General features: G+C 45.2%; 4 protein-coding genes across 6 annotated transcripts; 3 read left to right on the top strand and 1 right to left on the bottom strand.

Moving 5' to 3' along the window:
• Positions 1 to 1731: 1731 nt before the first annotated feature.
• Positions 1732 to 4862, top strand: LOC137900399 (V-set and immunoglobulin domain-containing protein 1-like). The gene is made up of 7 exons (XM_068744480.1): positions 1732 to 1774; positions 1898 to 2058; positions 2801 to 3008; positions 4087 to 4242; positions 4331 to 4447; positions 4536 to 4680; positions 4769 to 4862. Exons 1-7 carry the CDS (start codon positions 1732 to 1734, stop codon positions 4860 to 4862), a joined length of 924 nt encoding a protein of 307 aa, XP_068600581.1.
• LOC137900398 (trimethyllysine dioxygenase, mitochondrial-like) lies at positions 3424 to 8518 on the bottom strand. 3 transcript variants are annotated; one of them, XM_068744478.1, is made up of 8 exons: positions 8033 to 8517; positions 7784 to 7960; positions 6690 to 6969; positions 6409 to 6528; positions 5914 to 6150; positions 5626 to 5764; positions 5320 to 5482; positions 3424 to 4625 (listed from the first exon to the last, which is right to left on the bottom strand). In XM_068744478.1, the coding sequence occupies exons 1-7, from the start codon at positions 8160 to 8162 to the stop codon at positions 5351 to 5353; spliced, it is 1215 nt and encodes a 404-aa protein (XP_068600579.1). In that variant the 5' UTR covers positions 8163 to 8517; the 3' UTR covers positions 3424 to 4625; positions 5320 to 5350. The 3 variants fall into 3 exon arrangements, with proteins under 3 accessions (XP_068600579.1, XP_068600580.1, XP_068600578.1); XM_068744479.1 differs by lacking the exon at positions 3424 to 4625 and adding an exon at positions 4953 to 5224 and having other exon boundaries at positions 8033 to 8518; XM_068744477.1 differs by lacking the exon at positions 3424 to 4625 and having other exon boundaries at positions 4961 to 5482; positions 8033 to 8515.
• Positions 8519 to 9325: 807 nt separating this feature from the next.
• mpp1 (MAGUK p55 scaffold protein 1) lies at positions 9326 to 16464 on the top strand. The gene is made up of 12 exons (XM_068744076.1): positions 9326 to 9601; positions 12468 to 12596; positions 12690 to 12768; positions 13061 to 13146; positions 13215 to 13283; positions 13776 to 13972; positions 14445 to 14548; positions 14629 to 14709; positions 14809 to 14889; positions 14961 to 15163; positions 15574 to 15648; positions 15738 to 16464. Exons 1-12 carry the CDS (start codon positions 9479 to 9481, stop codon positions 15912 to 15914), a joined length of 1404 nt encoding a protein of 467 aa, XP_068600177.1. The 5' UTR covers positions 9326 to 9478; the 3' UTR covers positions 15915 to 16464.
• Positions 16465 to 17516: 1052 nt separating this feature from the next.
• Positions 17517 to 20820, top strand: LOC137900312 (vesicle-associated membrane protein 2-like). The gene is made up of 4 exons (XM_068744376.1): positions 17517 to 17650; positions 20095 to 20197; positions 20298 to 20456; positions 20713 to 20820. The coding sequence occupies exons 1-4, from the start codon at positions 17517 to 17519 to the stop codon at positions 20818 to 20820; spliced, it is 504 nt and encodes a 167-aa protein (XP_068600477.1).
• The last annotated feature ends 2218 nt before the right edge of the window (positions 20821 to 23038 follow it).

The raw sequence follows: 23038 nt of genomic DNA, 5'->3' as shown, positions 1-23038 counted from the left end.
TGAACTGCATCCCTGCCTTGAACGAAACCAGCTGCATTTAGCGGTTTGCAGCAGCGGCTGAAGCAGTTGGAGTAACGATTGCCGTCAAATAAAGTAATGTACATGCTTTACCGCGACCGTGACCTGATAAATAGTCCCGATGCCCGGACAGCCATTTTCATTTAGGGTCGGAAATCACCACGCCTCAGATGTGTGTACTCAGTTATTTCTGAGACAAAGCTCTGACTCACACCGCCCTGGCAGTCTGACAGGGAAATACTGGTCGCCTGTGTGGAGATATATATGCTGAAAGCTTCCGGATGTCGAAGCAGAAGACAGTTCAAGGACATAGTTTGCAACCTTTTATGTTCTGAGTATCATTGGAATTAAAGGTAATATTGAATTAACATTGAAATGTAAGATATGCTGGGTATAAAAGCAAAAAAAAGGCCACTCCGATGTTAATGTATATACATTACATGGATAATACATTCATTCACAGATACCTAAGCATTGTAATTTATTTAGTGAGCTGCAATTGGATTAAGTCTCTGCATAAATTAATCCACACAAAAAATCTAAAATAATCTGTCTGAAAATATACTGACATCTGATTGTACCAAACATTTGCAGCGTTTAACTTTTTTTTCCCCCATTTTATTTGGTGTTAGCTACTAGATTTTATGGAGTCAGAACAAACTGCATCTTTAATTCATCTCCTCTTTGTTAATTATTTATGTGGTAACTTGACTCTTCATCAATATTTCCTAGATCCTGATGGGCTGGTAAATCATTCCATTGGTTTAATTTATTTGAGGAATGACTGACCCGTACGGTTGTGCCCAACGTGCCCAGCATCGTGTTCTGTCCAGGCGAGAGTCTGGGGAGACGCTGATATCATCTCACTTCCCAATCAATCAAATCAGGAAAGCATCCTCATCGTGTGGGCGATTAGCTCCACGCACCTCCCTGCTCTTCCCACATTAACAGATTTCTCCCTCCCACTCATCACCAGTCGCCCCTGATCAACGCTGCTCACATTGTTAATCACTTATGTCAGTTTCTGATCATTACTGACAGTTAATCGTGTGTGATTCTGCATGTGAAGGTAAAACGGCATGGCTTTATGGAGCACGCGACGCCGGGGAGTGAACTCCCTCATGATAAGCAGCACGTCGCAGTGCTCTGGTTCACTCTTCCTTGAGGCGAGCAGTAAAGGCCAGGTGAGGATTAAATCACATTAATCCCACTGCCAGAAGAGCCCTGGACCAGGATGACTTACAAGACGAAGGAGGACGGAGTGATGAGCTGTTTGTAAAAGTGCTGCCAAAGTGCTGCAGAATGGATTCGACGTTGGTGTCGCGACACACTGCGGACCTGACCTTGCCACGTTGAGGCAACGACCTCAAACACACAGAGCAGACGACTCCGATGGGAACTTTATTAGGTGCAACTTAAAATGGCCATATTTATTCACGCAAGAAAGAAAGGATGGATTTTTCTGCCGACACCCAAAACTGTAAACGGCTAAAAACCGCACACTGTACACACCCAGTCTGGCAAACACGGCTATGCAAACATTGTGTTATCAATGCAGTATCGGGAAGTCCATTACCGCGCGTACTGCAACCTTGCCCGATACTGCATTGTGTTTGTCCTCCTCTCCTGCGGGGCTTTTTTTTCCAGCAGTCAGTGTTGAGACGTTCAGTTCTTGAGAACCCAGCTGCATTCGTGGGCCTTCATTGTGTGAAGATGTGCATCACGCTGCGATTGTTCGTCCTCATAAGTGCAATAGGTAACAATATTCCTGCTTCTTTTCCTTACAATGCCGTTTTGGGCGATAACAGAAATTTGGATTTGTGTTTTTTTTGTGTGTTTTTTTGTGTTTTTTGCTGAAACCATGCTTATCTTTTTGCAGGATTTGTTGAGCTCATCACAGTCAAGACTCCGGAAAAAAATGTTAATGTCACAACAGGTGGAAGCATCCTTCTCCAGTGTACGTTTGTGACTATTGAGCAGACCAACGGCCTCGCCATCCAGTGGAATTTTGTTTCTTTGTCCTCCTTGAAACGGGAGCAGGTATTCACAAATACACAATGCTTCCGCTTGTAAAATGTCATAAAGCGTCTTGTCATTTGGGATAGACGGACACTGTGTCCGACATTGAGGAGTCCTTGACTTCCATCGGAAAGAGTGAGAAAAATATGATTTCCGATTAAATGTGACGAGTTTCATTTGGACTCATTTTTCTCTATGGCAGCTAAAGATATATTTCTCTGTCTCTTACACGTTTTCATGTGCACACAAAAAGTTGTCGTTTTAAATGTGAACTGCCAGAAAGCAATTCTGCAGTTGGACTTAAACTGTTGAATTCAAAGCACTGAGAAGACAGCGACATTACAAACCTTGAATATTCATAAAAAAATCAAGCAAACGTTCCCTCTCTTTTCTCCCGCTCGGAGAACACGCCTCACTGAGTCAACACAGCCTGGGATTGAGTCCTCCGATAAATGCAGATTCAATGGAAACTCTGAATGACTGAAATTTAGTGTTAGTATATATAAAATAATAATAATTTCTAATTAATTTAACATGATGATGAACATTTAATTAACTACCACTACATAATTAATATTGGACTCAAATGCTACTGAATGCGATTTAATTCAAAGTTGAACTTTTATGCCATGGGGACCATTTGTAGGTACAGAAGCTTTTATTACTTCCTCATAGTACTATTTATTTAGAAGTAGAGCAAATTTCTTTCTCGCAACTTTAAAATGTGCTGTGATTTAACACGTGGTCTGACTTTTCTTTTCAGGTGTATTACTATCAATCAGGGATTGTCGTCTTGGGAAAATTGTTCAAGGACAGGCTTCATCTCCCTGCTTCTCCTGCCACCACCAGAAATGCCTCAATAACAATAAGCGACATGCAAACATCGGATGCTGGCGTCTACACCTGTGAAGTCCACAACATTCCCGACGTGGAAGGCCAGTTTGAGGCCAGCGTCGTTGTCAGCGTTCTGGGTCAGTTAGGCATCAATGCCAGTAAATAATTGTCTGGACATGTGCGTGCAGGCCAAAGATGAAAGAGGCACTAAGTCCGTTGGAGTCTGACAGCAGAAGCTGCTGAGGGTCTTTCAGACTTATCAAGATAGAGAAGAAAGCCCCCCCCCCCCCCCCCCGATCCTGTTGTTCGCGTTTGGCCCTTTTCTCCTGCTTTTTAGGGCGTGGCTGGCCGACACAGGGCGAGCTTTTGGCTTCATGTTTTACTTCCCTTGTGATGTTTTCATCGACATTTATTTTTTACTGCATCTAAAATTTGACTCAAGTAAAACTCTCATTGTGTTTCAATAGTATATTTTAGATTTCCTTCCACAGCTGAGTTTCACTAGCCAAGATCGGTGTTGCAGCATTAGTGCATCTATTAAGACATCGACCTTGAAGAGCGGGATTAGGACATTATATTCACTTTGAATAGTCTCCTTCACACCTTTGCAGGAACAACCTTGCAGGCGACCATATCCTCCTGAGTAGTTTCTATGGTTACTGCATGTGATCTCCTCGTTGTCAGCAGTGGAAATTAGAGTAGGACTATATATATATATATATATATATATATATATATATATATGAGAATCTGCTGCATGCTAAGCATACGTTTAAAATTCCCACTGTCTTTATGAAAAATGCTTGTAAGACAATTTCCATGTGTTCATCATGAGTGATGCAAAAATGAATACTGAACACGCAAAATACAAACACACAGACCTACAAACTGAACTGTGAACTAAATAATATCGATTCATTTATATTCACTTTTTTTCACACGCTGTACCTTTAACAGAGATATTGATAACATATGATGCTCCTGTGTGACCAGATTTCTGTACATAACGTCTCAATGCATTCATAGTTGTGTTTTTACAGTGTTGGAATTTAAATTCTTCAGACTGTTACATGAAAGTGACACGAATTTCGTTTCCGGACCCCTCTAGAAATCTAATCAATCAAAAATAAAACTGAAATCATTCCAATCTGAATGTGGCTTTCTTATAAAAAAAAAAAGACTAAATATAAATTCATCCTCCTTGTGTTCTGCCAGAGAAACCCTCTTCTCCATATTGCGCCATACACGGTGATGTGGAATCAGGTCACCTGGTCACTCTGACCTGCCACAGTGAGCGTGGAAGCCCACCCCCGACATACAGCTGGACCAATCTGGATCAGGCTAAGACGAGGAGGCCGGCAATGGGAAGAAGTGAGTACTATATGTGCAGGCTTGTGACAAAAAAAAAAAACATGTGTTCAGTCATTCTTTCACAACATGTGTTCACTCCTTTCCTCAGCGACCAAAACTGGAATACTGGAAATCAGAAACATAAGCGAGTTTCAGTTTGGAGAGTACCAGTGCAACGCGACAAATATCGTGGGATTTTCACTTTGCACTGTTGAGCTGAATGCTGGTAGGATTATTGTATGTTCACTAGAATGAATGCAAAGACAAATTGCAAGGAGACTTCATTAACAGATGCCAAATGCATGTTTATGCAGAAGTGGGACATGGAGTGATTGCCGGCGCAGTGATCGGGGCGTTGCTCGGGTGTGTCCTGATCGTCCTGGTCGCGTGGTTTATAGTTCACACTGTGAAGAAGCACGCATATAAACCAGTCAAAGCCGGCGAGGCCACCGAGATGAAGTGAGACTTGAGACTCTTTACAATATTACACAGCATCAAGTCATCTCTGGTATCAGCATGAAACTTCAATTCTCTCTCTGCCCACTAGGGCGAGCTCTTCCAAGAAAGAGGAAGCCACGGAAAATGTTCCCATGGCTGCTCCACGCAGCAGCATGCCCGAGGGAGAGGCTCCAGAAGTCTAAAAAAAGCCAGTCCTGTTTAAATTTAATCTAAATGGGATCACCACCAAGATCTCCTTGAGGGTAGAGATGATGTTTGCGCTTTGTTTTTTTTGTTTTTCATATTTAGTTTGAAATTCATATTGATGAACACTGCATTGGATACACAAGCCATCGATGTTAGAAAGAATATGAAATGTGAAATATTTCATAAATATTTAATGCAAGCAGCCAAGCAGGTGTAGTTGTGTAATAACATTTAGAGATCCTGATTAAAAAAAAAGAAATAAAGCAATGTATTATTCTAGTCCAACCTTAACTGACGAGTCAAATGTCATCCAGATCTGTTATAGGAGGATTTTTGTCCTCAGGTCTTGTGGCTAGAGCTGTGATTTTGAAATTATTTCAAGCAGGCGGAGAAGGAATAAAATGTCAAAAAAGAAAAGATGTCTGAATACTTTTTAAAATGCTATCGACTAACCGATAAGGCACAGAAGGGACCGCAGTCAGGCTCAGGGCTGCAGACCAAAGCAGCGTGCAGCGCTGAGGACGTCGTCTCTGGTCAGGTAGCATCCACAGACCTGCCTCAGGCCAGTGAAAGACTCCCTCCCGTGCATGACGCGCCAGTTATCGATGAAGAGCACCTGATGAAGACAAGCGAGGATAAGCATACCTAGTTTACACTGAATTATGCCCTCATTAGCTGCAAAACGACAGATTTGCTTTGAAGAGGTCTCCACACAATCCTTTTGGGAGGGTCTCTTTTTAACAAGTGAAGCTTTGGTACCGTTCCTGGAGTCAGTTTCACCCACAGCTCATTCTCTGGTCGCCTCAGTTCTGTTGTCAGGTCTCGATGTGCCACGTACCATTGCTGAACCAGGTTGTGTGGGACAGTGTTTAGCACTGATCGGTCAAAGTTGTTGTACCTGTTTAAAAAATAATAAAAATACACACATCCTATTGTAGATTTTATGTGTAAAACGTGGCACCATCTGTTTAAAACTACAAAATATTCCTTTTGAAACGGAGTATTTTGTAGTTTAGTTGGGACTGGGTCTTAAAAACAATAACTTACCTGATCAGGTAAAGTTCATTGTTCCAAGGATAGACGTTGAGCAGAGGGCCGATGCCTTCAAAGTGGTTTTTGTGGGAGCCCCTCTTTTCTTTGTACTCTTGTCTGATGAACAGTCGGGCGAGCAGCTCAAAGTTTTCAGAAGATTTCTCTCGTGCCTTTTCGGCAGCATTGAAGCCATCCACCAGAAGCGTCCTACCCCCAGTTCCCTCATGTTTGATGCAGTGGAAAACCTGAATTCTACCAAAAAAACAAAACAATCAGCATCATCATCATCATCATTAACAGCATCATCCCTTTGACTTGTCTTAAAAAGTGCCTGGAGGTTAGTTTGATGCTCAATCAGATGACTTTACACTGTCGTACATTCACCTGCCACCATTAACATTTGTGTATGATGATAACGAACGACCGTGCATTGAGGACCAGTATACATTATTCATTCACTTTCATTAATGGCGGATGATTAGGAAGTAGTTCCTTCTTTCCTGCACCTACCCACATGGATCTTGAAAGTACGTGCTGTCTATGTGACGGTCTAGCGCCACCTGGCTGTAGGCTGTGTCAGCTCTGGAAAAATCTGAAGTTAAACACCACATTTTTCCAAATGTCGTCTCCCTTTTGAAAAGTAAAACACAAAACACAAGAGTATTGGAGCATCGAACCCAAAATGACTGGAAACACAAACAAATTGATGATGAAGAATATTTGCACGAGAATGTCATTCATATGGATCTTAAGGACAACTCAGTTAAAACGACAACAACAACAACCTGTACCTGATAAGACTGACCCTATTGGCAACGGCCTCTGTAGCCTCAACTGTCGCTGGGACATTTTCCACAAAAGCGATCCCATACAAGAGATAGTTTTGAAGAAGCTTCTTTAATTCTTCATCGCTGCTCATAAATGCGTCCCACTTGGCAGAGGGTATGTTTGCCTTTTTGTAAATGTCGGAACTCCAAAGGATCCGCGGTTGAACGGCACGCTGCTTCTTTGTCTCGTAACTGTTCTCAGCCAGCCAGCTAAGGCTGTACTTTGACTCGTGGCCACCAGGCCCTGCAAGAAAGAAACACAAACTGTGGCTATTGGGAATAAATATAATACGCGGCCTACTGATTCATGTGTCTCGATGCAGATGCCATTTAGCGTTGGCTAACTCGCAAAGCTGATGCAACAGGTGGGATAAAGTCTCCACGCTGTAATAAATCCTTTATGCATTTCTTTGACGCGCACCGTCAACTGAAATGATGTGACTCGTATAAGCAGGTGTAGACGGAGACTAATGAGGTCGTCACGTCTATAAGAGAGTGGATGCATATGCATCTGTGCTTGCAATTTAAATATGGTGAAGCGAAAAGAGAGTGAAATTAAGCACCATGAAGTTCAAATGATGCAAAACTGTCAGAAGGCAATCCCAGGGCGGACTCTTTGAGAAGAGAATTGCTGGATCAGGACAGGAAAAATATGATTGACTCATAGGCAGCTATCACTTTATGTCAGTTGCACTGTGTCCAAAAAATAAACTGGGATTAACCTTTATACCACAGATGCCTCGGGTTAATCTTCTGCCAATGTTTGTTACACAATATGCAGTAAATACTGCTTAACAACAGTTACTTTGATTACTTTTAAGTTCATTTGTATACACAAGGAAACAAAAACATTATACGGTTCATTTGCACTTCAAGACACAATATATTGATGAAATAAATCAACTTCTATTGATGGATTATTTACTGATAATGTTCCATTTGCCCAATGAAAATGTACTATTCCTATAATAAGACTTCGGGTTTGCCCCCCCCCCCCTCTCTCTCTCTCTCTCTCTCTCTCTCTCTCTCTCTCTCTCTCTGTTGATGCCGGGACTTACAATGGAGAACGAGATGGCCATCCCGCACAGCTGCGTGCACAGGACGGATGGACAGGTCAATACTCGCGGTGTCCAGGATCCTCTGGTTCGTATTGGAGTCGTACGACGCGGCCGAGCGGCAATGATCCCGCAGCCACACGTAGTTCAGCCGCATCGACGTCCCTCCGTAGTCCAGCGCTGGAGGTTGAACGAACAACGAGTGAGCGCGATTTACGCACAACTTGGGTCACGGTGGACATTAAAACTCACCCAGACAGTCTCCGAGTGACTGAACAGTTGCAGAAGCAGACGCGCTGCAGCTCTGCGTCCTGCGCCTCCCTGGGAAATGGCGCAGCTTCTGCAGGCTGAGCGCCGCCGGTCGGAGAGTTCTGGAGAACATAATGGACGCAGCACGGTTCAAGGTTCAAGGTTCACGGTTACTTTATTTGTACCCGAAGGTAGATTTGTTTTGCTGTGAGGTAAAGTTAAAATATCCAACGAGATGAGATCAGAAAATCAACATGAACTCAAAGTGGCCCCCACCTTTATAAAGATGACTGCGCTGACGTGCAAGCCCGAGTCACGTGATAACGTTTCGTGTACGCCTGCAGAAGTTATTTTATTTTCTTGCATTGTGCAACCCACGTGGAGCCAGGGGAGCTTGTTATGGACTCAGTCTGACATTTCTGTTCCCCGAGGTCGCTCCACCTTCCAGGAGAAAGACCCTGTCATTTGACTATTGTCGGTCTACTGGAGAGAATCCAAGATAAATTCAAAGGAGAGGGGAAAATTCAATCTCGGTATACAAAGGAGGGGAGCTGTTAGTGGCGACGGAGGGAAGAGGAGAGAGAAGGTGTTTTACCGGAGGTTGAGGTTCAGGCGGGGGGGGGGGGGGGGGGGGGGCTGTGTTTTCTTTCACTTCAGAGCTGAAGAAGCGTTTTGGATGGAGTCCAAACCGAATACTTGACGTGATTATATAACATGTCAAGTATTTTATTCAGCTAACAGATCAGACCTGTAAAAATGCATACAAATAAATGTAACATACCGGTATATCTGTAATCAGATAAAGCATGTAGTTTATTAAAAATATATATATTGAATTTCTATTTTCACAGACAAAATATAGTTGAAATTGTTATTGGTGAACATAGCTTATACAGTTAATGTTTAGATTTCCTTTTGTTTGTTTGTTTTACGAGAAGCGTTGCGCTCTAACCGAGGACAGCTGACGTGCTGAGACTGCGTTATTTAGCCCTCTGTGGAAGCTGCGGAAATGCTATATTCAGAGGATATCGGAATCTTACAAATTCACTGCTTCCATCGAAAAGATATCCTGTATATATAGTTTTTTATATATTGTAAAAAAAGTAACATAATATGTGTCTGTGACTTTGTAAAACAGACGCGGAAGAAAGACAAATAACCACACTCTATTACAAGCTCTATTCGTCGTTTAAGAACGACGCTGTGATTTCGGGGGGCGTGCCGGGGAACCTGAAGGCACCATCAGCCCCGCCCCTCTGAGCAGCAGCAGCGGCGCCCTCCCTCCGCGTATCGCGGACATCCACCGGCTGCTGCTGGTCCGAAAGCCTTGGACCGTCGCCTCGGAGACGCGTATCACACGATTAAGCTCTCCTTATCACCTCTTCCGGACTTTGAGCCGGTGGGGGCGGCACGTCGGGTTCGCAGCGTTATTTCTTTCTGGAGGGAAGGATGACGCTAGAATCCAATAAAAACGAGCCCGCGGTCGTCCTGGAGTCCGAGAACAGCGTCCGGACGGCCCTGTCTGATCTCTACCTGGAGCAGCTCCTCCGGAACAAACCGAAGCCTGACAAGGTGGGTTTCTATCGTTTCAACACTTTGATGAAACGTTATATGTTCACTTCCGGTACACAGCATCTCTTAGATGTTTGTTGTTTTTGCAACTTGAGGCAACAGAACGTGTTGAACTCTGAAACAAAGAACTACACATATCGGTCTCTAATTATAATAATAATAATTATTATTATCTCAAATTGTTAGTAAGCACTGATTCCTGATTACTGCTCAGTCAGCTGTAGCTGTAGACAATGACGTAGGCAATTTCACTTCTGTTTTTTTTTTTTGGAGCTGGAGCGCTGATCAAATATGGAATATGTGTATTTTGATAGCTGTAATCATGAAACAAATTGTGTATATATACACGAATGTTATTGTAGCTCTGAATCCCATACATTATCATGTTTATTAGATTGCGACAGTGAAGCGTTTATTTTAAGAAGAAGAAAAGAGGAGAATTTAAAATTAGAAAATTACAAAAGCTGATGCCAACTTCCTGTTCAGAAGTGCTGGGTGAGGCCTGTGTAATCCAGTGCCAACATTCGCTTGAGACCGGGGAGAGATTGTTTATTATCACCGTAACGTTGAATCAAAAACCAAATGCGTACCCCTTTATTTTTGCCTTAAAGCCCAGCAGCAGCCACACAGTCGGCGCTTTTCAGCTCGATCTGGACACAGAGGGAACTCTGTGGCCAACTTCTGCTCTGAAACTGAGCCGCTGACGGAGAGCAAATCTTGAAGGGAGGAAATTCCCTTTTTCTGACGTCAGCAGTTTTGCTGTCCAGCAGAGTGCATCTGCTCTCAGCGATGATTTGTGAGGTTACAGGTTATCTCCAGGCGGCAGAGTGTAACACGGTATGCACCCTGTTGTTGCAGTGTTCCAAATGGTCCGTTAATCCCTGTTGCTCGGGGTTGGTAGACTCTCTGATGCCTCCTCCACCCTGGCCTGATATGCAACGGCCCTACAAAGGCAAACATGCAGTTATTGCCAAATTAGCTTTTGGCAAAAGGAAAAGCTGTTGTTGTTGTTTTTCTCGCTTTGTCTTGGAAATGCAGAAGACAATCGATCGCCTCATGTTTCGCTGTCGCTGTTGTTCAAAGTGAAGGTGGAACGATTGTAATCTGCGTTTATTGTCTGCGTCCAGAGTCGTTTTTGTTTTCTGACTACCATCTCCATTTCTTAGTTTCATCGAAGAAAAAATATTGATCGCCTACTGTGTTCCTCATCAAGATCAATACTCACTAGCCTGTTTGCATAAGATCCACTCCCTAAATCCTACGGGGGAAAGGATTGATGGCTAAAATCGTGCGGTGCGACTCGTCGACCTATAATCTCAGGAGAGAGTGCAGATTAGAAGGAAATAGATTGAATTGTGATGTAATCAATCATATGAGGTCATAGTGTGTAGAATAGGTGTAGATGATTATCATCTCATCGCATTGTTCTGTTGCTCCTCCACACCCACGGACGACATTCATTAGAATCATCGCTATAATCCCAGTAATTACCGCTTGTGATGACTCGTAATGACCCAGGTGACTCCCCTTTAATCACACGAGATCTTTGCTCTCTCTCGGTGTGAGAGATAAGAGCTGACCAAGCGACACGCTTAACCAAAATGTGCAAATTCAATCAAACGTCTGGGCTGATACTATTCATCAGAAGCAGGTGATCGGTTCTTGACCTTTGAGTTCTCTTTCTTGCTCAGTCTTGAGGGTCAGCGCCTCAGAGGGAATAAAAGGCTCCATTAAAAAGTATATAATCTCGCAACGCCGTGGCTTCGAGATAGACGTCAGTGTGTTGTGCTGTTGGTTGGATTTTTATCTGCAGCTTGTTGCCGCACAGATTCCTTTCTTCAGACGATGCAATTTCATCTGCTCCAACCCCTCCCCCCCCCCCTCCTCTGCGTGCCGCACAGTCCACGCAGGGCCAAGCTGGTAAATGACTATCACGTTCCACAGCAAAACAACTTGTTGACTTTCGTCCCTCAATGCGCCCGCTTGCTTTTTAACCCGCATGCTATCGCTCATAATCTCACCCAGAGCTCAGTTTGAATTAAGAGAACGTCATGGAATCTTGTCCGTGAACAAATCGCGTGTATCCTCGTCCCACGGCGCGCTGCCGTTCTGCAGGGCTGAGCCCATCGGCGGAGAGCAATAAGGGCGTTTATTGGTTTATTGTAGTGCTGATGCTGCAAGATAGATAAAAAATTTTTTTTTGCTGAAGCAGTGCTGACGTGTCACTTTCACGCAGGAAGTTTGCTTCTCTGATGTCGTTTTGGTGACCTTTTTACATACTTTTTGTCTTTAGATTGCGGATTTGGTGTCATGAGTGAAACATGAATGGCTATCAATCGAATGCCAATTTCCTGTTGAGGGAAATCATATAGGTTTGGTTTATCTTATAATCTTACCCCCCCCCCCCCCCTGCAGAAAGCTTTGTATCTATTTATCAGGGCTCCTTTTCTCTTCTTCTTCATGCAGCTTTTAAAATGATGGCTCTCCGTATTTTTTCCGGAGAGGCTTTTTCCTTTTGAGGTCGTCCTCTTCGTTTGCTTCATTAAAGTGTAAGAGCGCAGTTTGATCACGTCGACGGTGTCCGATTATCAAAGAGGAATCTCCCCCCCCCCTGATGAAACTGGTGGTATCCATGACCACATGGACCAGATCCCTGGATGTGGTTAATCAGGTATTATGACGGCCGGGTTAATTTTCAACCTCGAACATATGTTGAAACGGTAAAATGAAAACGTAGCTGTTAGCGCACGTTAGCAAAGCGCTCTCACTGCAGTTATCGGAAATGCAAATCCCTCACGGCAATGAGCTCAACCGTCGAGGAAAGTTTAGACCTCAAAATGTCCCTTTCTGTTTTTTTTCAAAACAGGAAACTATGCAAACCTTTCAGAACAAGGGCGCCGAGCTCTACACCAACGGCAGTGCTGGACACATGAACGGCGCACAGGTGACCAGGATGAAAGAAGTAGCTTTTGAAAAGAATCCCTCAGAGCCAATGGTGCGGCCTCCTCTCACACGCTTGTTCCCACGCGTCTCACGCTCGTAGACTTCCCGAGTCCTCCCCGCTGATTTTGGGTTTTTTTGTCCGTAGGGGGTCACTCTGAAGCTGAACGACAAGCAAAGGTGCACAGTGGCCAGGATATTGCATGGCGGCATGATCCACAGACACGGTAAATAATCGCTGACTCACAGACGAGCGCTGCGATGACGGCTTAACTGTTCAGATTAGCATATTTCAGGCATACATGAGTATTTTTTTCTTGTCCGATTGGGTTTTGACTCATTAAACACCGAATGAATCATGCAATCGACCAGAAAGTTGATTTGCCGTGGCAACCTCTGACGGGTCAAGCCGAAAGAGGAGGAGGAGGAGGAGGAAGAAGAAAGAACATCCGCATCCATCGGCAGTAGACTAGTAGCCATTTTTGCCTCGTGATTTTAAGTCTCACTTTCTGTCTCCAGGGTCTTTACAAGAAGGGGATGAAATTGCAGAAATTAATGGACAAAGTGTGACAAACCAAAGTGTAGATCAGCTGCAGAAGATCCTGGTGAGTTGGTGCCCCACCCGGAACTCGGGCTTGTTGACAATCCTCATGTTCTCGTTGCATTCATGCAGAGAGAAACCAACGGAGTGGTGACACTGAAGATCATTCCCAGCCCGCAGAACCGATCCAAAGCCTGCGAGGTAGTGAGTCGACCTCGTAGCTGCACTTTATCCAGACTTCATTTGCATTTCGTTTCAGATCCTTTGTTTAGTTCAAGTGTGTTAAATAAAATAAAAAACAGAATATTGCACCTCCTTTTCTCCTTTAAACAATTTGCTCGTTATTAGGTGAATCTTCTCTTAGTCAGGGATCGATGCAGGTAACTATGAAATCAGTTTAAGCTCGTAGAACATCGAGTTTTTGCTCGGTTTCACATGAAACACTTTGTTGGCGTGTTTCGTTCTGCCTTCTATTGATCACATCCCTGAGTATGTATGTCAAAGCTTCTAGTTCATCCCCATCTAACTGCTGAAGGTGACACTGTTACCTCAGGAATGCTGTTTAACATAGAACTTCCCCTTTAACATTGACAGAACGCGAGTGTGAATCATAATGTCTCCATGCAGATCACAGAAACCGTGTCTTTAGTCTTTTTAAAGCAAACCTCTGTTCTACATTCTCTTCCTCCACAGATGTATATGAGGGCCCAGTTTGACTACGACCCCACCAAAGATGACCTTGTCCCGTGCAAAGAAGCGGGTCTGAAGTTTCAAACCGGCGACATCATTCATATCATCAACAAGCAAGATCCCAACTGGTGGCAGGGCCGGGTGGAGAGCGGCGCCGCCGACTTCGCTGGCCTGATTCCCTCCCCGGAGCTCCAGGAATGGTAAACGGCTCCGTCGGAACGATCGAATGTCAACTCGATGTCAGCGTTGGAGCACAAGCGTGAATCTGAGGCCCAATCCAAATTCTTCTTTTTAACTCGAACCTGTTTTTGTTGTTCGTCTGGTTTTCTCAGGCATCCCTTGAAAACTTGAAAGTATTATAGTTCTACTCAAATACAGTTCTATACACATGTAATTTTATTGTGTGTGTGTACTTTGTATTTTTGCATGGACAATGACAAAATAATTTAAGGTACTGTTAACAACTTAGTGACTTTTTTATGGGGCGGAACAAAACAAAAGGTGAAAATAACAAAAACTGCCTTGAAGAAATACACATTTATTGTCATAAACGGCGAGAGATTAACGAGTGAACACGTAAATAGGAAAAGAAAGTGGGTCGGGGTGGGGGCACACACCAACGAAGAGGTAGGTGAATATCACCGGGTTGACTGAATGCCCCTCCTCCTGCAGGAGGGTGGCGAGTAAAAGCAAGGCCCGAGCGAGCGGTCAGTCCTGCAGCCCGTTTGGAAAGAAAAAGAAGTGCAAAGACAAGTACCTGGCCAAGCACAGCTCAGGTGCGTGCGGCGCTGCAATCGTTTCACCACAGCATGCCGCGTTTGGTCTCAAAAACCAAATCTCTTTGTTTTGTGTGTAGTTTTTGACCAGCTGGATGTGATTTCTTACGAGGAGGTTGTTCGAGTCCCTGCGTTTAAAAGGAAAACGCTGGTGCTCATCGGTAAGCATCTGATTTGCTCAACTTCTTTAAGGTCATTTCTTATCCAGGCCAATCCACCTGTTTGCGAGATATTTTATAGTTTGGTGTCTTTCTCTTCAGGGGCTCCTGGTGTAGGGAGGAGCCATGTAAAGAACGCATTAATGACCAAATACCCTGACAGATTCTCCTACCCGGTGACGCGTAAGTAGCGTCACAGAGGACAGCTTTTAGCCCAAGTTGTCCCTCGTTTATGTCTTCAACTCTCTTCACAGACACCACCAGGCCCCAACGCAAGGACGAGACCAATGGACAGGAGTATTATTTCATGTCCCACGAGGACATGACCAAGTCCGTCTCCGAGAACAAGCTGCTGGAGTACGGCAGCTTCCAGGGAAATATGTTCGGCACCAAAATTGAGACCGTCCAGAAGATCCACGAGCAAGGCAAAACTGCCGTGCTGGACATAGAACCGCAGGTTAGCGCTGTTTTCAGGAAGCGGAAGAGACTGATGGAAATCATGTTGTTCTTTTTTTTATTTCCAACTTTGAGCAGGTTGAAAGTACTTTATCATTCAAAGGAAGAAAATCCAATGCCATATCTGAGTGTTTCAGATGTGTTTTAATTCATTCACTTCGTGTTTTTGTGTCCTTTTCAACATTTGCACAAGTATTTATAATCCATTTTTTTCCATCTTGTGAAGTAACTTGGTCTGTTTTCGGTTCCTAAAGGTTAGAAATATGAATTCAGGAAATAATTTGGCAACAATTATTCCATTAGAATGATTAGAATCTGGAATGGAATCCTCAAATAATTCTCGCTCGACTTTATCTCTGTACCAGCTGATTGTAAATCAACATTTTCGTCGTTGTTGTTTTTGTTTTGCAGACCTTGAAAGTCTTGCGTACCGCTGACTTCGCACCTCTTGTGGTGTTCATCGCTCCGACCAACACGGCTGCGCAGGTGGGCAAATCTTTCCCTGGATGCACTCGAGCGCAACGAAACGCCAAAGCCGGCCGACGGCCGCTAATCTCCCGTGTCTTCTGTCCTAGACCGAGAACCTGCAGATGATCCGGAAAGAGTCGGACGCCATTTTGGCCACGTATAGACACTTCTTCGACGTGATTCTTGTCAACAACGACGTGGATGAAAGCGTGAAAGGTGTGGAGGAGGCCCTGGAATATGCCGCCGCCACCCCACAGTGGGTGCCCGTGTCATGGGTGTACTAGCCGTAACACCTTTTGTTGTAGGAAAGCAGTGCAATATCAGTTAATGACATCCCAGGAATGTCTGGGTTTACTTCTAATTATGGCTGACATTTTTGTTTTTCTCACAAACGCATCCCAAAAAAAACAAAACAAAAAAAAGCAATATGTAGGCAGGCTTGTTCTAGAAACTTGAAAACCTCACTGGGAATGTTTCTTTTGGTTGTTTTTGACATTTGTCGGAGGCAGCTGAGGGTCACACACACACACACACACACACACACACACACACACCTTTATTGCTCTTGGGATGTGAGCAAATGCAAAAAGAGGACCACAACTGTGAATGAAATCCTCGCTTTGAAATAACAGGATTTTCCCGTCCGCTGACTCGTCACTGGAGGCGCCGCAACTTTTAGACTCTGGAATTGTTTTATTACAGTTTGACTGTCGCTCTGTACAATCACCGTGTCCTGTACCCTTTCAGTCGTTGACAACCTCAGTGCTTCATCTCATCCAAACTGTATACCTCACAGGGTCCTTTGAAAGAAATAATAAAATCTCCCACCTCTGCTGCAGCGTTCCTGTTTTATTTATGCAATTTATTTACATTTATGTGTGCTTCAATCATTTACTAGAACAATATGCCACAAGTATCTAAGATTTTAAACTAAATGAAGCTGAAAGAAGTTCATGAGTAAGGAGTTGATGAAAGTCGCCTCGAGTCGACGTCAGCAAATGACGGCTGTCCTGTGGCGCCACCTCGTGGACTCCAAAGAACGTCAAGTTCATGTCCTGCCACAACGCGGAACCACAGATGATTTATTATAACATTTGTTATTTATTTGTTCAAACGACACTTCCAAGTACATACAAAGGTCAGGCTCATTAATAATACAGTCTAAATAAATACATGTACATAATTATGTACCCAACACTGGTGCGGCTGTAATGTTATACATTACATTAACGTGTTAGGAAACAGCTCGTGTTCTCTTTATTATTTCATGTATACATATTATTATTTACATGACACACATGTTGGCGCAGCTTTTCACGTAAATATGAGCTCCACTGAGTCATAATAGCATACATATTGATTAAGGGAGTCCTCTGATTTGGGTTCACGTAACAGAAATGCAAATATATATTTAAAAACATGAATATGATTAACAAACTGTCTGTCTGACATGAATTGGCATTTATTAAAAAAAAAAATAATGGTCAGTTCGTTTTAAGCATCAACATTATTCCTCTTACAGTTATTTCATTCAATTATTAATAGATCGCTTAGAAGCGGGTAACACCCTTCCACGCATTCCATCGATATTTACTATGAATGATCATCAGACACCCGCTGCTCGTCTGGCCACGCCCCCCCCCCCCCCCCCCCCCCCTTTAGAGGAACGCCATTTTGTTCACACACAAGCCTTGGCAATCAAAAATAAGCTCTTTTAATGGCACTCTAAAGTCAAGCGCGTTCACGACACGACGCACCTGTCAATGAAACACACGTAAATTGTCAATAATAACACGGACACTTTAAAAACAACGCCGCCCCCACGCGCGTTAAATCGGCGCTTTGAAGTCTCCGGCCACCCATTTCAAACATGACACTCGGGCGCGATGACGTCACCGAGCCATCTTTGTCCACCTAATCCCCAGCCCGTTTATTCCCGCACGCGGACTCCACAGCGCGAGGCACACGGAACTTGCAAGGTGCCGCGCATCGCCGTAGGGATTGGCTTTGTTGTTTGGAGGTAACGGATACGTCTCAAGCGGCAGGAACGAGCCGAAACGGTGCCAGAGAGAGAGGAGCGCAAGGAGATCCGCGATCCCCACATCCGCCCGCGAGCCTCTCAGCGCGCGCGCTCACGATCCCGCTCCGGATTTCAGCACCGCCGTCCAGCCGATACTCCCGAGAACATGTAAGTCCGACGGCCTTTCTGTCTTTAAGCTATTTCTTTTATTTCTATATCATGGTTTAATATGACATTAAAAACGCTGTCCTCGCGGCTGCGCTGACCGGACGGCGTCCAGCGGCGAGGTTGAGGTTATTTCAATGATTCGGCCGTTAAATGGGATTTGTCGGGATCATTTCTCGCCTCCTCTTCCAGTGATAATATGAAACGTAATTAACGCGTCGGCCTAACCTTTGAAGTCGAGTTGTGGTGTTTATCCATCACTTATAACCAGCTTCTTTTTTATTTTTTTTTACATTACATTATTTTATCTGGTGTCTCTTTAATGTCGCCTGGTGCTTATTTTTTATTTGTATTTTTTTTGCATCACGCATTTATTATTATTTTTTTCCAGTTTGGACCGGTTTGATTTGAAATGGACACACACACACTAAAGCCTGTGCTTTTTACCCACAGGCTAATGACAGCGACATAAAGAACGTATCAGGCCGTTTTACGCTCACCGAAGGCGGACGGCTCTTTGTCATTGCGTCGCTGAACCGCGGGTGAAGATGAGGCTCATTCCAGAGACGGAAAGGACGCGGCGTGAATGTTTAAATAAAGCTTCGGCCATTATTCGGGAAGCGCTCTGTGAACGGCCGTATTATTAGCTAGTGAAGCAGGCTTAGGCCTAGCTAGGTGACGTAGCCTAGCATCCCGCTGCGTGTCGTCGATTGTCGCGCGAGCGCGGACGGCGACACGTACGACTTCCTGCGTGTTATTTCCACCCCGTCCGCGTCTTGTTACCCACGCGTGACGCGACTTTATAAGAGGAAAAGCCACGGAAAGATATCCGGACATGAGCCACGTCTGTCCGGTTTATTTCTATATCGGCACTTGAAACGTCAACAGACGACGTGTCATTAAAATGTGGCCGCACGTTTAGCCCCCCCCAACGCACGCGCACACGCACACACTTCAGACGCTTCGATTTACGTTTAGCGCAAAGATTTGGTCACGAATGTTCAGCAAGAATCACAAGGCGGCTCCCCGCCCTTGATTTTTCAGGCTCGTCGGTGTGTTTTACAGGCCCGTCGTGTGTGTGCGTGCGTGTGCGTGTGCGTGTGCACGGTCAGAACTGAAAGAACGGAGCGTTTCTTTAGGAGCGAGTCAGACTGAATAGCGAGGCCGGGATGAGGCGGCTCCTGGCCGGGCTGCCTCGGAGCTGTCCGGTGCTGAAAGTCAGATTCTATTCATGGCTCTGATCAGACATCCAATAGTTGTATTTTTCATTTAGCGTTGTAATCCATCCTCTGTCTGTCTGTCTGTCTGTCTGTCTGTCTGTCTGTCTGTCTGTCTGATCTATTGCTATTAAGGGGGAAAAAAACAAGGCTGGGCGTTTATGTCATTGAATGTAGCTTTCACGTAGCATCTGACATTAGCATGGACTCCCGATCCAACGCCTGTAAGGTTAGCTACATTTTAAGTGTGTGTATCTTTTTTCTTTGTGACGCTTGATGTTAAAGTGATTAAAGTCATATTGTGGTTCGCCCTCAATATGATCGGCACGGTCCTTTTTTTATTTTTATTTTTTAAACGACTGGGTTAGGGTTAGGGTTAGCATCAACCAAACCAAGAAGTGTATCAGGAAACAGGAAATTACAATCACGCTAATGTCACGCTATCAAACACACGGGGTGACATTTACAGGACGCTGGTGAAGGACGTCGTCGCGGCCCCAGCAGCTCCTCCTGCTGGGCTGGATAGAGGTCAGCGTCGAGGTCGTAATGAAAACCACGGGAACCTCCGCCCGCTTCGCGTCTTTGGGCAACGCGAATTCCTGGCAAAGCAAACGGAAATGAGACTTTAGCATACAGCGGTGAACGTTTCCTCTGACAGAATCTGATTTGTAAAGTTTTTGTGACTGCAGAAAGTCAATAAATCAGGTGATCGAGTGTTTGGCGTTGTTTAACAGCTGACGGGGGGGGGGGGGGGGGCGCCGGCGGCATCGGGGCAACTGTTCAAAAGGATTCGTTGTGGTGAGAGGATTAGTAGTGCACGCTGGTGTAAAGGTGACCTTTGTGCACAGTAGTGGTGCCTGTAGCCTATTTATAACCGAGTTAGATTCAGCAGAAAGCGAGACCGCCTCCGCCTTGTCGTGCATTTATTGCATCGTATTGATCGATTCTCGCGGCGCATGAATCAGTGTCCTTCTGTGGAAGAAAGGCTTTGTTTGAGCGCATGTTCCTCACGACGTTTAAAACGATTCCAGCATTCCAGGGGTCATTTTCTGTTTTTTTCAGGTCCGCCCCAGCCGCTGCAGGCCCCGCAGGAGAGGGAGCCAATCAGCCTCCCAACCTCACCAGCAACCGCCGTCTGCAGCAGACACAGGCGCAGGTGGACGAGGTGAGGACTGTGAAAGCTGCGCGTCACGTGACCAAGACGTCAGCTGACACACCCGGCGTCATTCCGAGTTTTCCCGTGCGTCTCCCCCCCCCCCCCCCAGGTGGTGGACATCATGCGCGTAAACGTGGACAAGGTTCTGGAGCGCGACCAGAAGCTGTCCGAGCTGGACGACCGGGCCGACGCCCTGCAGGCTGGAGCCTCTCAGTTTGAGACCAGCGCTGCCAAACTGAAGAATAAATACTGGTGGAAGAACGCCAAGGTGAGGACCCGCAGCCCGGCGTGTCATCAAAGGCGTCACTGGTAGAAATTCAACACGGAATATCATTTCATACGCACCACGGGATTAGACGATGCAGCCGTGGCTTTCGTGCCTTTAGATTTCTACCTGGTTCATTTAATCGAGGATTAGATTTCAGTTAAAACAACTTTAATCTTGCGAGCGTGAATAATAAAGGAGATGTTGAAATAACAGCGATCCTTTCTAACGGCCTTTTCTGAACGTCCGCTCCCTACAGATGATGATCATCCTGGGTGTGATATGTGTGATTGTCCTCATCGTCATTATTGGTGAGGACCCCCCCCCCCCCCCCCCCCCGTTGTATAATATAAGACACATGAACTAAGATCACGATGAATCTGATCCCGTTTGAGCTCCTCTTCTCTCTCTCTGTCTCCTCAGTGTACTTCAGCACCTAAGAGGAGAAGCTCCTACCCCGGTCGAACCGCGGCGTCACGGCGACAGAAGAAAACCCTGAAATCGGTTCCAAAATTAACCATGAGAAAGTCATTTATTCTATACCCCCCCAGATAGCCTCGATATAACACTCCCAAAGCCCCCCCCCCCCCACCTCGCCCCTGGACCCCTGTCTGTATTCGTCCTGTGAGTGTGTGGCTCTTTCTCCTTTCTGCCGTACCAAGAACCAAACACCTGAAGACGCAACAGCAGAAAAGGAAACAACCGTCGGCGATAGTCGCTACATACCTGATATATAGTTCTATTCTCATATACTGTTTTGTAGGTGTGTGTGTGTGTGTGTGTGTGTGCGTTTTTGTATTTTTTAATTTTTGTATTAAGTTGACGTATTAATACTGCCTATTAATCAAAGTGTGCATCTTGCATGTAATCACCATCGTCTTCGTCATCGTCTTCGTCATCGGCCTGTCCGCTGCTCGCTCTCTCGTTTCGGTGTGTTTCTTTGCAGCGGCGTCGGTTCAACGAATGACGTTTATTCCGTCCGTGCTGACCGTCCAAAACAAGCCGGAGATTTTTGCTAACTTGATTTCTGAAGTCTCGGCTCCTTCCCGGCTTCCTGAGAGGATTAACACTCGCCGATCAAACATCGATTAACTCAACGAATCCCTTGCAATGATCATTTCCAGCTGCAGCTCGTTCCTCTTCTCTGCTAACCCCCGTCTGTCGCGTCTTTTCTTCCGTCGATTCGCTCTAATCATTTCTATACTGCCGTACGGTTGGACCAATGTCTGTAGACGTTTCTCCTTTTATTTAAAATGTTACGTAGTGTCTTATTTCGACAACATTCCTTCATTGCGGCGCAGTGCAAATGGTTTTTGACATGAGCACATGTAAGTGTACGTATCTTTAAAAGAATGCACGCGGTGAAACTCGTATCGGAACGCATCGATCATATTAAAAAAAACAAAACGAGTTATAGTGAAAGTCGTGAGGCCAGTTTTGGATCGACAGGTTTGGACTTTCAATCTGTCCAAATTATTTCCCCTTTTTTAAATAAAACATTACTTCTTAGTCTCCAGGCACCTCATTGGGCTACTGTAGGACACCCCCAGTCAACCCCCCCCCCCCCAGACCGCTGAGGAGTGGCCGACTGCAGCATGGGAATCTGTTTAAAATGCACAACAACCTTGTTTTTGATGGCGCCGTCTGGCTGTTCAGCAGCCAGGCCAAAGGAGATCCTCCTGCAGCAAAAAAGAAAGCTCCCCACACACACACACACACACATACACACACACACACACACACACACACACAAGATAAGAAATGATTCTGCCGAAAACTAACGAGGAGCAACGATTCAAAAGGTCGATTTCCTCCTGTGAGGAGCGTTTTCCTGTTCCCAGCGCGGCCGTCCTGTCTCGGTGTTTCTCCCTGTTTCTTTCTTTTCTTTTTCTTTTTTAAATATGATAGATTCTATTTTTATTACAGTATATTTTTGTGTGAAACAGACAGAGGCAAAGAGGAAGCGACCCCCCCCCCCCCCCCCCCCCCCCCTCTCTCTGTCTGGAGTGCTTTTTGTTCATCAGCGCTGTGCGATATACACTGCCAAGCAACAAGCGAGAGCTCTTTGATTCCCAGTCGTGTCACTGGTGCCCCCCCCCCCCCCCCCCCCCCCCCCCCCCGCTGGGTTCCGTTTTTACGCTGTAAAACTCTGGCATCTTTATGAGCCGCAGATTTGAAACCATTTTAAACTCAACCACAGGAGAAGAGATGAATTTCTTCCCCTCTATATGTTCTCCACCTGCAGGCGATTACCAAAGACCAGATTTCCATGCTCAAGCTGCCATCAAAAACAAGTGAGGAGGAACCGGTTAGTGCGGAGCCTCCTAACGATCACGCGCTGTTTCCGTGGCGACTCGTGAGCGTGCCATTCTGACGGCTCCAAATGTAACCGAGACACGAGCGCCTGGCACGCTTCACACGTCAGATCCCGACTCCTCCGCCCCAAGTATCCACATCCGGATGGCTTCTTTAGTCGTTCCGTTTTTAGACACGCGCGTTCCGACGATAGCACAACTCCTCTTCTTCTTCTTCTTCTTCTTCTTCTGTGTCTCCATCGTGCTGCCAAGTTCTTTAACTAAGACTAA

This window comes from Brachionichthys hirsutus, chromosome 10, assembly GCF_040956055.1.
Source record: "Brachionichthys hirsutus isolate HB-005 chromosome 10, CSIRO-AGI_Bhir_v1, whole genome shotgun sequence".
Classification (NCBI taxonomy): Eukaryota; Metazoa; Chordata; class Actinopteri; order Lophiiformes; family Brachionichthyidae; genus Brachionichthys; species Brachionichthys hirsutus.
This window is presented reverse-complemented; position numbering and strand designations above follow the sequence as displayed.

Excerpts from the sequence above, each read along its gene's own strand:
- LOC137900399 (XM_068744480.1), top strand. The coding sequence starts at position 1,732 with ATGTGCATCACGCTGCGATTGTTCGTCCTCATAAGTGCAATAG. Across the intron at positions 2,059-2,800 it reads CCTCCTTGAAACGGGAGCAG|GTGTATTACTATCAATCAGG; the intron begins GTATTCACAAAT and ends TTTTCTTTTCAG. Across the intron at positions 3,009-4,086 it reads CGTCGTTGTCAGCGTTCTGG|AGAAACCCTCTTCTCCATAT; the intron begins GTCAGTTAGGCA and ends GTGTTCTGCCAG.
- LOC137900398 (XM_068744479.1), bottom strand. The coding sequence starts at position 8,162 with ATGTTCTCCAGAACTCTCCGACCGGCGGCGCTCAGCCTGCAGAAGCTG. Across the intron at positions 7,961-8,032 it reads GTCACTCGGAGACTGTCTGG|CGCTGGACTACGGAGGGACG; the intron begins GTGAGTTTTAAT and ends TTCAACCTCCAG. Across the intron at positions 5,765-5,913 it reads AATGAACTTTACCTGATCAG|GTACAACAACTTTGACCGAT; the intron begins GTAAGTTATTGT and ends TTTTTTAAACAG.
- mpp1 (XM_068744076.1), top strand. The coding sequence starts at position 9,479 with ATGACGCTAGAATCCAATAAAAACGAGCCCGCGGTCGTCCTGGAGTCC. Across the intron at positions 12,597-12,689 it reads AGAATCCCTCAGAGCCAATG|GGGGTCACTCTGAAGCTGAA; the intron begins GTGCGGCCTCCT and ends TTTTGTCCGTAG. Across the intron at positions 15,649-15,737 it reads CGACCAACACGGCTGCGCAG|ACCGAGAACCTGCAGATGAT; the intron begins GTGGGCAAATCT and ends CTTCTGTCCTAG.
- LOC137900312 (XM_068744376.1), top strand. The coding sequence starts at position 17,517 with ATGACGTCACCGAGCCATCTTTGTCCACCTAATCCCCAGCCCGTTTAT. Across the intron at positions 20,198-20,297 it reads CACAGGCGCAGGTGGACGAG|GTGGTGGACATCATGCGCGT; the intron begins GTGAGGACTGTG and ends CCCCCCCCCCAG. Across the intron at positions 20,457-20,712 it reads ACTGGTGGAAGAACGCCAAG|ATGATGATCATCCTGGGTGT; the intron begins GTGAGGACCCGC and ends CGCTCCCTACAG.